Source organism: Humulus lupulus, chromosome X, assembly GCF_963169125.1.
Source record: "Humulus lupulus chromosome X, drHumLupu1.1, whole genome shotgun sequence".
Taxonomy (NCBI): domain Eukaryota; kingdom Viridiplantae; phylum Streptophyta; class Magnoliopsida; order Rosales; family Cannabaceae; genus Humulus; species Humulus lupulus.
Window position 1 is genome coordinate 164,123,513 of NC_084802.1, and position 14,423 is coordinate 164,137,935.

A 14,423-nucleotide genomic window follows, 5' to 3' on the forward strand; every position below is an offset into this window, starting at 1 on the left:
TAAAATTTTGGTTTTTTCTTCTTTTCGAAATCTACGCATTCCAAACGCCGCTTCGCTATTTTTTATGAAAGGACCTCGTTTTGGCACCTAAGTTCATCTTTTTTGAATTTTGCAATGATACAACTTTATCTTATTATTGCTTTTGCATAGATTGACTTTCAAAATAAACTTTTGATAGATAGAACAATCGAAACGCATTGATTTTGAATCGTTTTCAACCTCCAAACTTAAGTTTTCATGAGACCATCGAAATTCATCGAAATGACATTGTTTTACCATTGTTTTGGCCTCTAAAATCAAGTTTTGATGGGACCATCGCACTGCATCAATTTTCATCATTTTTGGCTTCTAAAATCAAATTTTGATGGGACTATCGCTGGACATAGTTTTAGCATCATTTTTGGCCTCTAAAATTATGTTTTCAAGGGACTGTTGCAGGACCATCGTTTTGGTCTCTAAAATAAAGGTTTTCATGGGACCATCGCAACACCATAACAAGGCATCGTTTTTGCTCAAAATTATGCAAATTTCAAATTTTCACATCTAAACAAAATTGCAATCAAAATCAATAAATGACGAACAAATGTGTTTGAAACTAATGTAATTATTGTCTTAACTGAATATTTTTTTGAATTGGAATTTAAATAATCATAACAGAAGAAAAATTGATGGGTACTTCAATGGTTAGGGCTCACTGTTGCCGTGGGCTTTTTTTTTTGATGGTTGGAGGTAGAGAGGAGAAGGGAGAGAGAGGGAGGGAGAGACGGTTTGGAAAAGCTCTATAAGGTTTGGTTTTTTGTTTGGCTGTTGTGTTTAGACTGTTTATAGTGCAAAGAAGGAAACCTTTTATTATGCTCTCCCCAGTCTGGTGTGTGATGTTCAAGAAGAATGGGGAAGACTTAGTAATGCTTGCCAATATTGGTATTGGGCTATATATGCACTTTGTTACAAGAAATAAACCCAAAAAATTGTTGTGGAGAATTGGGGAGGCAGCTATTTGGTGGGCTATCTAGTTGGAGAGAAACAAAATGGTATTTGAAAGTGTTGAAGAGTATATGGACTCCCCTTGGTAAAAATTTTGGCCCTGGATGACCATTTGGCTGTTTAATGTAAAGGAGTTTAAGGATGTGCCTTTCTTGGAATTATGTAGAGATCGGAAATATGTTTTGTAAAAGTTTCTTTTTTGTATTTTGTTTTTCTTCTCCCATTAGGTCTTCCAATTGATTACTTGTACTATTTTATATAATTAATACTAGTTAAGGTTTTGTTTCAAAAAAAAAAAAAAAATCATAACCACCGCACCTGCTCTCCCTATGATTGTATTATTATCCATTTTTTAAATCAGGACCACACACACCCTACAAGCCTCCTATCAACCTCTTTCCCTTTAGTTTTTTTGTAACACTAAAAAATCAGGGTTCACCATACATACCACCTCCTTAATAGCTCTTCTTTTTGCTGAAGAGCTACTTCCCCTATATTCCATGACATAATCTTCATCACTGATCTTTCTTCTTCCCTTGGTCAACTAAATTTCTTCCATAGTTAGCATTAAATTTCCTCCCTGATTACAAATTTATGCTTTTATTAGTGATTAAATTCAGTCCCAACAGAGCCACATAATCATTTACCATTACCTTTGGCTATATGATCATTTACGGCAGGATTCTTGATAAATGTTGAATCTAGCCTCTCTAATATAACCAGCTTTAGGTTTTTGAGTTTTATATGTTGGCAGTGGTTATGTGTACTTTTTAGCCAATTTGAATTTATCAAGGCAGATATCAGAACCAACTTGCTGCATGTTTAAATTCTCTAATGGAATGCCTCAAGGCTTAGGCAGGGGAAGATCTATTTATTTAGTACTTGGAATTTATGAGAAGCTATTAATTATGTCATCCTCATTTTCAATGTGAATCTTATCTCATACTTGTGTACCATCTCTTTCTCTCTTGTTCTTCTTTCGTTTATTCATTTTTTATTATTATTTTTCAGGATCAGTTGTCCAACTAAAATCAATAAGTGGTGCACTCTATGCTGATGAAAATTTATCTAGCTTCACCATGGAGAAGACTTCACTCTTGCAACAAATACTTGTGTACATGGTGTCAATAATATTCAGTTTCATTGAATTAAATTCAAATGTGTATGAGAACTCTCGGTTGTACAATAATAGTATAGGCGTTATTTCGGGGGATGGTAAATCATCAGTTGACTCTTCTAGTAGCTTGAATGTTCCTTTTGAAACAAAGGTAAACTGGCATCAGAAGGCTGTTGTGTCGGTGATGGAAGCTGGTGGCCTTAATTGGTTAGTAGGTAAGGTAGGCAGTTTCTTTAGAATTTATTGCACTCTAACATGGTATGTTTGCAGTGAAGCTTGCTTAAGACATATCTACTTGCATGGTAATAGTAATAACTTAACCTTTTCTTGGTAATGTATGCACAAGATTGTTTTTAAAGAATGTTATCTGCATATTTTTTCATGTAATTTTGTTTTTATGTTTTTCTCGTATTTTTTAATTAGGAGATTTTCATAATTTTGTGTGGAAAATTAACTTTTTTGATAATCTTTATTGATAGAGAATAAGGACTTTAAATAGGCACTGTACATGTATAAACAAATCTGGTATTTAATACCAAATATTCTAGATTAATTACATATATTCTAGGGTAAATCAATTAAGCTAAAACTAAATAATCTAATTATAGTAGCTTTCTAATAATTCAGCTTGGTTTCCTTATTGGAAAGATACCGAGTAAATGCTTAACATACAATATTTTTTACACCCTCCCTCAAGCTGGTGCATAAAGATTCCACATGCCCAGCTTGCAAACTAACTCGTTGAAACTTTCTGTTGATAGCCCTTTAGTTAGTAAGCCAGTCTTATGTTGCTTGCTAGGAATATATACAACACATAGTTCCTTTCCATCAATTTTTTCTTTAATGAATTGTCTATCCACTTCAATATGCTTATTTCTGTCATGATGGATTGGGTTGTGTGCTATGTTGATTGCTGACTTGCTGTCGCTATACAACTTTAAAGGCTCGGTCCTTTGCAGTTTTAATTCTTCAAGTATGCGTTTGATCCAAATTAATTTGCATACTCCTTGAGCAAGAGCTCTGAGTTCTGCTTCGGCACTACTTCGGGCTACCACTGGTTGCTTCTTACTCCTCCAAGTAACCAAGTTCCCCCACACTTTAGTACAACATCCAGTTGTTGATCTTCTATTTTCAACTGACCTTGCCCATTTTGCATCTGTGAAGGCCTCAACACCTCTTTCCTATTCTTTTTGAATAGAATCCATTTCCTGGTGGTTTCTTCAGATAACGTAAAATTCTGTACACAACTTCCAAGTGTTCTTCGAATGGATTGTTCATGTATTGGCTAACTAAGCTCACAACAAATGCAATATCATGCAATATCGAGCCTTGTGTGGGATAGGTAGATCAATTTTCCCACTAACTGCTGGTACATTCCTTTCTCAATTGGCTTCTCTTTTGTTGGTTTATACTTGCCTTTTGGTTCAACTGGTGTTGTCACAAGTTTACAACCACTCATTCCTGTTCCCTTCAGTAGATCTACGACATATTTCCTTTGAGACACAACAATTCCTTGTCTTGTTCTTGCAACCTCCATTCCTAGAAAATACTTCATTGGTCCAAGATCTTTTACCTCGAATTCTTGGGCTAGCTAGCCTTTAAGTCTTTCTTGCTCTCCATAATCATCATCGGTGAGGATCATGTCATCAACATAGACAATGAGAATAGTTACCTTACCCTTTTGCGAGTGTTTGAAGAACAAGGTGTGATTCGATTAAGCCTGCTTATACCCATACTGTTTTACCACCCGATTAAATCTTTCAAACCAGGCCCGTGGAGATTGTTTTAAGCCATAGAGAGATTTTTTCAGATGACAGACATTTTCTTTTCCATATCTTTCCTCAAAGCCTGGAGGGATTCTCATGAAAACATCATCTTTCAAATGCCCATTGAGGAAGGCATTTTTGATCCAATCGAGATTCGCAGCACCTGATAGCAGAACCCTGATTGTGTTTAACTTGGCAACGGGTGCAAACGTCTAGTTGTAGTCCACTCCATATGTTTGGGTGAATACTTTTGCAACTAGTCTCGCTTTGTATTGGTCTATCGTTCTATCAACCTTGTGTTTAACCGTAAATACCCATTTACATCCAACCACATGTTTATCTCTAGGTTGATTGACTATTGTCCATGTTGTGTTGGTTTCTAGTGCCCCAATTTCCTCGTAGACTGCTTTCTTCCATTCTTTCTGTGAGAGGGCTTCAGTTATATCCTTAGGAACTACCACTTGCTCGACTTTTGATAGGAATGCTTTATATTTCGGAGTTAGTCTACTATAGCACATATATCTGGACATTGGATGTAGAGTACAACTTCGGACTCCCTTCCTCTTAGCAAGGTAACTCAGATTCGAGTTCCACCATATTAGAAGGCTCAACATCAGGAACATCATTAGGCAATATGGGATTAAGAGAAGGATCACTTACATTAGGAACAGTCTGTGGGTCAGACTCATGAGATGTTGGAGTAGTAGTTGGTTTTATTACCTGATGTGAATAGTTTGATCAATTTCTGGGATAATTTTAGGTAGGCAAGTATCCCAACTAGAAACTTCACTCACGGTCCCTCCCTGAAGTGGAATGTTGGGATAAAAAGGTTGTTCTTCATTGAATGTGACGTCTAAGGAGACATACATACGTCAAGTAGAAGGATTATAGCATTTATACCCCTTTTTGGTAGAAGAGTAGCCCAAAAAACACACCTAAGAGCATGTGGATCAAATTTGGATCGGTTTGGACCTAGAACATGGACATATGAAGTATAACCAAACGTTTTTAAGGGAAGATTAAAAACAAGATGAATTTGTGAATATGTTTTAAGAAGGATAGAGAGTGGAGTGTGAAAGTTCAACACTCGAGAGGGCATACGATTGATCAGGTAGACAATGGTAAGGGTAGTCTCACCCCAAAAATACTTGGGGATAGATGTGGTAAACATTAAGGCCCTAGCAACCTCCAACAGGTGTCTATTTTTGCGTTTCGACAATCCCATTTTGCCGGGGTGTGCCTACACACGATCTCTTATGAATGATGCCATGAGATAGAAGATAATCACTTAAGATGAAATTAAAATATTCAGTGCCATTATCTGCGTGCAATACTTGAAGATTAGCATCGAATTGATTTTTGATCATAGAATGGAAGTTTCTAAATGTCATGGCAGCATCTGATTTTTGTTTAAGAAGAAAAACCCAGCTAACATGTGTGTGGTCATCAATGAAAGTGATGAACCATCTAGTACATGTGACATTGGTTATTTTAGATGGTCCCCATATATCGTTATGAATAAGAGTAAAGGGCTGAGTTGATTTGTAAGGTACATAGCGAAAAATAGCACGTGTATGTTTAACAAACTGATAAATGTCACACTTAGAGGAGCTCAAATTTTTATTTTGAAATAACTTAGGAAAGAGATATTTTAAATAGGAAAAACTAGGGTGTCCTAGCCTTTAATGCCACTACATAATATCATTATTACGAGAAGCAACACAACCAGAAACAAAAGTTTTATTTACTTGAGTAGGAGGAATCAGATCAATGTGTTGGATTTTGAGAATAATACTTCTAATATGATTTTATTGATGAATAGTACGGCCTATATATAGGCTGAATACAAAGAGCTAGACAAAAATAAGGAAAAAATACAACCTAGACCTAGCTGTTTATTACAACCTAAAATTAATTGTACAAATTACTCTAGGTGTTTACAATGATATTCCTACATTCCCTCTCAAGCTGAGTTGTATATGTTATACAATCCCAGCTTGAAATTAAATTATTCTAAACTTGTTCTTGGTAGGGCCTTTGTTAGGATGTCGACAATCTGTTTCTTTGTGGGAATGTAGTTGAGCTCAATGATCTTTGAATTCACCTTTTCAGAAATGAAGTGTCTGTCTATTTCAACATGTTTAGTTCTGTCATGGTGAACCAGATTTTTAGCAATGTTAATTGCAGCTTGACTATCACAGTACATTTTAAAGGACTCGGGAGAGTCAAACTTCAATTCATTCATAAGCCTTTTTATCCACATCCCTTCACAAATACTTAAGGCCAAAGCACGATATTCAGACTCTGCACTACTCCTTGAGACCACAGACTACTTTTTACTGCGCCACGTAACTAAATTACCCCATATATAGGTGCAATAACCACTGGTTGATCGTCTATCGGTCAGCTCTCTAGCCTAACTAGAGTCTGTGTAAACTTTCAAGTCTCGGTTGTTGTGTTTTTTGAACTGCAAACCAATACTTGGTGTCATTTTCAGGTACCTTAGAATACGATACACTGCTTCCAAGTGCTCCTCACAAGGACTGTGCATATGTTGACTGACAACGTTGACAGGGAAGGCGATATCAGGTCTAGTATGAGAGAAATAAATTAGTTTTCCTACTAATCTTTGATAGACCCCCTCTCTACGGAGTTGAATCTTCTCTTCGATTAATTTTCAAGCTTGGATCTATGGGAGTGTCAACCGGCTTGCTCCCAATCATTCTAGTTTCCTTTAGAAGATATAGGATATACTTTCGCTGAGATATAACAATTCCTTTCGATCGGGCTACTTCCATACCAAGAAAGTATTTTAGGGTTCCTAGATCTTTGATTTCAAATTCTGAGCAAGAAGTCTTTTGAGATCTGAAATTTCTCCTAAGTCATCTTTAGTTAAGATTATGTCATCCACAGACAATGAGAATTGCTAGCTTCCCTGTTGAAGAGAACTTGAAAAATAGAGTATGATCAGCTTGACTTTGAGTATATCCATATTTGGCTACTATGCAAATTTGTCAAACCAAGCCCGAGGTAACTGTTTCAAGTCATAAACAGATTTGAGAAGTTTGCACACTACTCGACCACTGAAGTGTTTCTTCATCCCTGGTGGAATTTCCATATAGAATTCTTCGAGATCTCCATTCAAAAAAACATTTTTTATATCCAACTGATATAAAGGCCAATCATAATTTACAGCAAGTGATAAGAAGACTTACTGTATTAAGTTTGGTGACGGGAGCAAAGGTCTCCTGATAGTCAACACCATATGATTGAGTGAACCCCTTGGCAACTAATCGAGCTTTGAATCTGTTGATACTCCCATCTGAATTATACTTGACGGTGAAAATCCACTTACAACTAACTATCTGCTTTCCTTGAGGTAACTCAAGAGCATTCATTTCTTCATCGGCTGCAATCTTTCATTTAGGATCTTTCAAGGTCTCATAAATGTATGTGGGAATCTGAATAACATCAAGAGAAGAGACAAAAGCTCGATACATAGGTGTTAGTTTTCCATAAGCAACATACTTTTCAATGGGTTTCAATGGGGTGATTGGTACAAGTTCTAACACCCTCCCGATGAGCAATAGGTAGATCGAGATCATCAATAGTAGGAGAAACTAACTCATGAGTCACAAAATCCTTACCTTCATGATTTTCAAGGTTGAGAGGGCTTTGATGAGTGTTTGAACAGTTCTTGTCTTGCATGTTGACCTCTATGTTCTCAACTTTTCTCCAGCTATAAACACGAAGTTCTTTGTTACTTATATCAAATTGTGCTTGAGTTTGAGGTGGTGGTAATTTTGAAAGTGTTTGGATTTTCTAAGGAAGGTGAGGTCGGATTGACTATAGAGAAGGACAGCTTGGAAGTGTTTTCTGGATTGATATTTGGTTGGATAGGAAAAGAATGTAAGGAAGGACCAGTTGATTGATCTGGTTGGATAGGCAAAGACTGAGCACTTTGATGTTCGTGTGCCACAACATTGGGTTGAGGAAATGCAGCTTGATGACCCTAAAGAGTATCCCAAAGCTGATATTCCTGTGAATGCTCCTCTGATGTTAAAATAAGGTGACATCCATAGTGTTATAGACCCTTTTTATAATTGGGGAGTAACATTTGTACTATTTTTGAGTGTTGGAATACCCGATGAAGAGACACTTGTGAGACTTTGGATCATGTTTTGTTCTTTTGTGATCATAAACATGGACAAAAGCTGTACATCTGAAGACTTTGAATGGAAGATCTGAGAAGGATGAGATATGAGGGAATGCGCAAGTAACAAATTTCTTGGGGTTTTGAATTGTAGGACACGACTAGGCGTACGATTGATGAGATATGTGGCTGAGTAAGGCTTCTTCCCAAAACTGTTTAGGAACATGATTTGAAAATATGATAGATCTAGAAGCTTCCAGAAGATGTCTGTTTTTCCTCTCAGGCACTCCATTTTGTTGCGGAGTATCAACACATGAAATGATGTGAACAATTCCTTCATCTAACAAGTATGGACCAAGAATGGAGTTAAAATATTCCTTTCCACTATCAGTATTCAGGATTTGGATTTTACGGTTAAATTGATTTTGAATCATTGAATGGAAACTTTTAAAAATGGAAGCAGTTTCATATTTCTCTTTCATGAGGAATGTCCATGTTGTCCTAGTATGATCATCAATAAATGATACAAACCATCTAGATCCGCTAATATTTGTTACTCGTGAGGGTCCTCAAATATCATTATGTATCATCGAAAAAGGTTGTGAAGGTTTGTAAAGAAGATTGGGATAGGAGTTTTGAGTATGTTTAGCAAGTTGACAGACTTCACAATGAAAGAATCTCGGTCTTTTGTGGACAAATAATTGAGGAAATAGTTTTTCAAGATAACCAAAATTTGGATGTCCAAGTCGAAAATGCCACAACATGACGAGATTTTCATTCGAAACTAACGCAGAATTTAAAACAGAATCTAAATTGGAATGGTTATCACAATTTGATTTGTAAACTTGTTACTTTTAGGAGAATCCTTGAGAATATAGAGCCCATCATGCATTTCAGCACTGCCAATCACCTTCTCCGAGCCCTCAACCTGAAATTCACAAAGATTTGGATAGAATTTAATTACACAATTCAGATCTCGAGTAAGTTTGCTTATTGAAAGAAGATTGCAATTTAGTTTAGGGACAAATAGAACAAATGAAAGGAGAATGTCATTTGATAATGTTACAGAATCAGTCCCTATCACTTATGAGAGAAATCCATTGGCAATTTTGACTATGTGGGAATGAGCACATGGTTTGAAGGTGGTGAAGACTTGGAAATCTCCCGTCATGTGGTCAGAAGCCCCCGAGTCAACTATCCAAGTACCTTTGTTAGAGGTTGCAGTAAATGTGTGAGATGTAGAACCTTGATGATGCATTTTACTGACATTTGCCTCGGTTGAGGGTGGGCCTGGCTGCTGCATAAACTGTCGAAGAGAACTCGAATGTGGTTTGAGAAGTGGCAGACTTTGGTCTTTTGAGAAGGGGTTGACATTGTGACAAATGGTTGATAGAAGACTCATGAATTTGAGAAAGATTTCTGAGGTTTATTGACTGAGATTGAGTAGTCATTGAATTTGGAAATTGAAAATTTGAGGATGAGATTTCTAAGGAAGAGGGGTTGGCTCAAGCAGCCATTGAGATTTGAACTGAATTTTTTTTTTTATAAGATTATGCAGAGAAGTTAGAATTTTTTTTTCAAAAAAAAGATTGATGCACACTTAGAGGAGGAAAAACTTAGCCAAAGATGCAACTTTTTGATGAAATTGTGGGAAAACCCCAGATAAATAGTCATAGCCGAAGCAGGGAGTTCTGAGGAGGAAGACGTTGGAGAAAGGGGGTCGGAGACGTTGTCACGCGGCATGTGGGAGAACTGCTGGAGATTAAGGCGGTGCGTGTGACTCATGTGCCACTAGTCTGGACCCCAAACTTTGGGGTTTTGCTGATCGGGGTTGGGGCAAGCTTTCTGGGCAGGAGGTGAGATTAGAAGACAACTCGAAAACATATTTCTAAAATTGAGCCTCAAAGAACTATGTTGGATTTTGAGAATAATACTTATAATTTGATTTTATTGATGAATAGTAAGGCCTATATATAGGCTGAATATAAAGAGCTAGACAAAAATAAGGAAAAAATACAACCTAAACCTAGATGTCAATTACAACCTAAAATTAGCCGTACAAATTATTCTAAGTATTTACAATGATATTTTTACATAATGTAATACAACCCACTACATGCCTTTGCACTCCCAATCGTCTTCCTCGAGGACATATATCCTGAAAAGTACAACAGAGTGGTGAGAAAGAGGCAAAATATTGCTGGTCTCGAGTGACTTTACTGACAGAGTACAGATTACACTATAGATTTGGGACATGAATGACATCATAAAAAATAATAGAGGGGGATAAATATTTAGACCCTTTACTAGCCACAGAGGAGAGAGAACCATTAGCAATCTTAATTTTTTGAGTACCTGGACAAGGAGTGTGTGGTAAACTGATGGGGATGACCAATCATGTGATTCGAGGCCTTTGAATCCACAATCCAGGCAGAGTTTTGAACATTGAAGGCAGCGGAGGTACCTGGATGTGAAGAGGATGATGAAGCAGATGCAGTAGCATTCTTGGAGGTATTAAGCAACTGATGGAGTTGGGTGATCTGAGTTGGAGTGAATGGGAACGGCTCAAATGGAGCGGTAATAAAAGGCTGGCCTTTCGAAGGGGCATGAGCAGAGGAGCGAGGCTTCCAATGAGAAGAGTTTTTGTTGAGAGTGGCCATAAGGAAAGAGATGAAGGCTGAGAGAAAAAAAAAAAAGGAGGCTTCGAAGTTTCTAACTAGTTTAGAGGGAAATCTCTGATATCATGTGGAAAATTAGCTTTTGATAATTTTTATTGATAGAAAATAAGGTCTTTAAATACACTGTACAGGTATAAACAAATATGGTATTTAATACTAAATATTCTACTATACAATATTGGAAAGATACTGAGTAAATACTAATATACAATATTTTCTACATTTTGCTTGTAATAATTTTTTCTATTAATACAAGTTGAGGATTTTGTTTTCCAAAAAAAGAAAAAAAGAATAGAGAAAAAAGAAAAAAAAATAGTAAACTGCATGCTTGTGCTTCATGTACTAGTTTTGCCCCTTAAAAATATAATTAACTTCGAACTAGAAGGTATTTCTTTTCCTTCATTTGTTTTGGTTTTCTGGCATGGTTCCTTGTTAGCTCTGCAGGTGATTGCTTGTAAAAGATATCTTGAATGCATGGGCTTCTTCGATTTTCAGGGAACAGTGATATTCAAATGCATCTTTACAGAGAATCTTAGAGAGAAAAGCTCAGTTATTTAAATTTTATGATTTCATTACTCACCACATGTTGTTTCATGTTTGAGCCAGTGTACATTCTCTATGTTGCCAATGATTTGAATCACACACTTATCCCATTTCCAGTTTTCTACAACACAGGAAGAACGCATTTTGAGTTTGTAGAGCTCTCAAAGCGGGACGATAAAATATGCTTGTAGTTGTGTTCTAACTAGGGTTTTGGTTTTGTAAACCATGTATTTTTTGGTGATGATTTTCATATTTACAGAGAGTGATTTTGTTTCAGAACTGTTGCGTGTCATCAGAAGGTTAAGCATGAAAGAACAGGAGACAGATTTTTCACTTCATCATTTGGCTTTAAGAATTCTCCGCTCAGCATTATTTGACAATCCTCGCTGTCAAAATCATTTTAAAAGCATTGGAGGACTTGAAGTTCTGTTGGATGGTCTTGGTTTACCACCAGGCAATGCTCAGTTGTTAAAGAATTCCACTTGTGCTGTTGAGAAACGGTAATCCTTATACAAAGTCTCAGTCGTTTGCATCATAGAGTTCAAATTGAGGGGTTAATACGTATGTGTATTCTTGATGATATTAAACGATTGAGGTGACAACAAAAAGAATTGGAAATTTGTTACCTTGATGCCAAACAATACCTTATGTGACATATTCTGAAGATTTTGTATATTTTTGAACAAAAGCAGTTGGTAAATTTTTTGTGAATTTTTCCTTTCTAAAGCGGCTGCTCAAAATGGATTTATCTTGTCAATTTTATTTTGAGTTCGGTGATGTTTTAGGAGAAGTTTTTATGCATTTTTATGTCATTTCTCTAGCAAGAATTAACCCCTTTTGTTTTTTGTGTTACAGAGATGAAAATACTTTGTTAAACATTTTCCAGCTGCATGTTCTTTCTCTTGAAGTTCTTAGAGAAGCTGTGTATCCTTCATTTAGTTCTTTCATCTTTGTTGGTGAATTTTTGTTAGTCAGCAATTAGCTTTCTATAAATTCAGCTTACAAGTCTATTTTTTTTGTCTAACTTTGGATTTTTGTATTCAAATTCTTTGTTCTTTTAAAATCAAGTTTCCGTTTTGGGAGGATCTCATTCTTTAGCTGTGTGAAAGAGAATAGAGATCTAAGTGAGAAAACTGTTATTATTATGAATCATTTTTTCAATTCCTCATTGATAATTTTTATTTTCTTCCTTTCTAGCATTGTTTTTAGTTAGAAAGCCACTGTCCGCCAAATTTTAAGGTGTTCAGTTGGTTACTTGTTGGAAAGGTCAGTGATCAGAATTTTTAAAGCATGGAATACGGCCCTTCTTATCTATTCTTCCAACTTGTTGCATGCTATGCAAGAGTAACAAAGAATCAAGAGACTGCTATCCTAATTTTTTTTAAGTATTTGGGTATTTTGAGGACGTGTTTCATGTTTTTTTCCTTTTTTTGTAAGCTACCTGTTTGGGAGTGGCAGTACTTTCTGTATTATAATTTAAAAGCATTTGAAGGAATTTTATTTTCTGATTTAATTAGGGTGTGGCAGTATTTTCTGTAAAATGCTTTTCCTGATTGATGTTGCATGTTTCCTTTTTTTTTTTAAAAAAAATGTAAGCTACCTATTATTACAATGCCCTTCCGCAATTGAACTACTTTATTTATTTATTTATTTCATTTTTCAGCAAAAGGCCTTGACAAGGTCTGTTGCTGAAACCTTTTGTGTATGTTGTCTGTTAAATGCTAACAATTATCATTGTCCTTAACGAACATTTAGCTTCACCAATATCAGCAACTTGCAATTCTTGTGTGAAAATGGGAGAGTTCAAAAATTTGCAAATAGCTTTTGTTCACCTGCTTTTATGTTTCAAGACTACAGACTCCAAGCCAAGGACTTGTCAGGGAACAGTGATATTCAATTGCACCTTTCCAATTTTGAAAGTGAGAATCATTTGAAAAATCTGATGGCAGAACTTTCTCTTGAAATTGCTACTACTGGCTCTTATCCTCAACTTTGGAGTGATTATGTTGTTAAATTGAGCAGAGTACTCTGTTCTTTCCTTCTTGTGACAGGAGATATTAGATCTCATTATGTCGAAATATCATCTGGTCGAACATCAACTCCCGTATCTTCATTATACAGTGAACTTTCAATTAAATGGGTTATGAGGGTTCTTCTTACATTGTTCCCATGCCTTAAAGCTTGCTCAAATCAAAATGAATTTCCTATCCATTTAAGGTGAATGTCCCCTTTAGTTTATAATTTTATTCTTCTTTGTATGTATGTATGTATGTATGTATGTGTTGGTGTGGATACATACATTTGTTTTAGAAGAAAGTGTTTTGTTACTTTCAAGTTTGTCTGTTTGATTCCTGGATTCGTCTGACTCCCAGGCTTTTTTTTTTTCAAAATATTTTCAGGGTCTTTATTAAAACTCTGCAGTATTGCATTCTAGTTGCATTCAGGAAGGTCCTTGTTGAATTCCCTTTATCATTAGATGTATTTCGAGAAGAAGGAATATGGGAATTTATCTTTTCCGAGAGTTTTTTCTATTTTGGACCAGCTTCTGAGGATGTTTCTGCAGAGTTTTGCACATATAACGAGTCTCTAACCAAGAATGAAGCTTATTCTATTTCTCATATCACTGACAATCAACCAAAGATTTATGGGGTCCAAATTCTCCAAAGGGAGTTAATCTCTTTTGTGGAGTTTGCAGCTACTTTGAGTGGAAGTGCACATAACTTGGTACTTTTCCTTTCCCAATTTTAATTGTTTGTACACATTTCATCTATCATTACATATACATGATTTGCCATTTGTATCAAGTAATTGAAGTGTGGAGATGGATTCTTGTGTATCAAACAACATGTGATAGCCAATTTCTTTGGACCCATTTGGTATTACTTTCTTTTGTTTTTTAAAGTAGAGATACATTTTTTTGAGAAACATTTTTTTTGGGTAACTACATTTTTTGTTTTTGTGAGGAGAGAGAATGTGTAGAGAGAGTGATAGTGTGAGGAGAAAAAAGTGTAGAGAACGATTGAGATGAGAGAAAGTGTAGAGAGTGAACAAGGAGGGAGAAAGTGTAGAGAGAGATTGATGATAAAGAAAGCATATTGTAGGAAATAATGTTTTATTATTATTATTATACAGTATCCCTTTTAGAATGGGAAACCAAGCTGAATAAAATATTTAGTTTCTAT

General features: G+C 35.8%; 1 protein-coding gene across 3 annotated transcripts in view; it reads left to right on the plus strand.

Annotated features, from left to right (window-relative positions):
- The window catches only part of LOC133804817 (BEACH domain-containing protein B), a 93,502-nt gene that overhangs the window by 13,276 nt on the left and 65,803 nt on the right, over positions 1–14,423 (plus strand). For 2 of the 3 annotated variants that reach the window (XM_062242938.1, XM_062242939.1), the window contains exons 6-10: positions 1,996–2,316; positions 11,519–11,741; positions 12,097–12,165; positions 12,997–13,458; positions 13,641–13,965. In XM_062242938.1, the coding sequence (XP_062098922.1) occupies positions 1,996–2,316; positions 11,519–11,741; positions 12,097–12,165; positions 12,997–13,458; positions 13,641–13,965 (1,400 nt within the window). Of the gene's footprint in view, positions 1–1,995; positions 2,322–11,518; positions 11,742–12,096; positions 12,166–12,996; positions 13,459–13,640; positions 13,966–14,423 lie in introns of those variants that run through there. The other variant, XM_062242940.1, reaches the window with a different exon arrangement.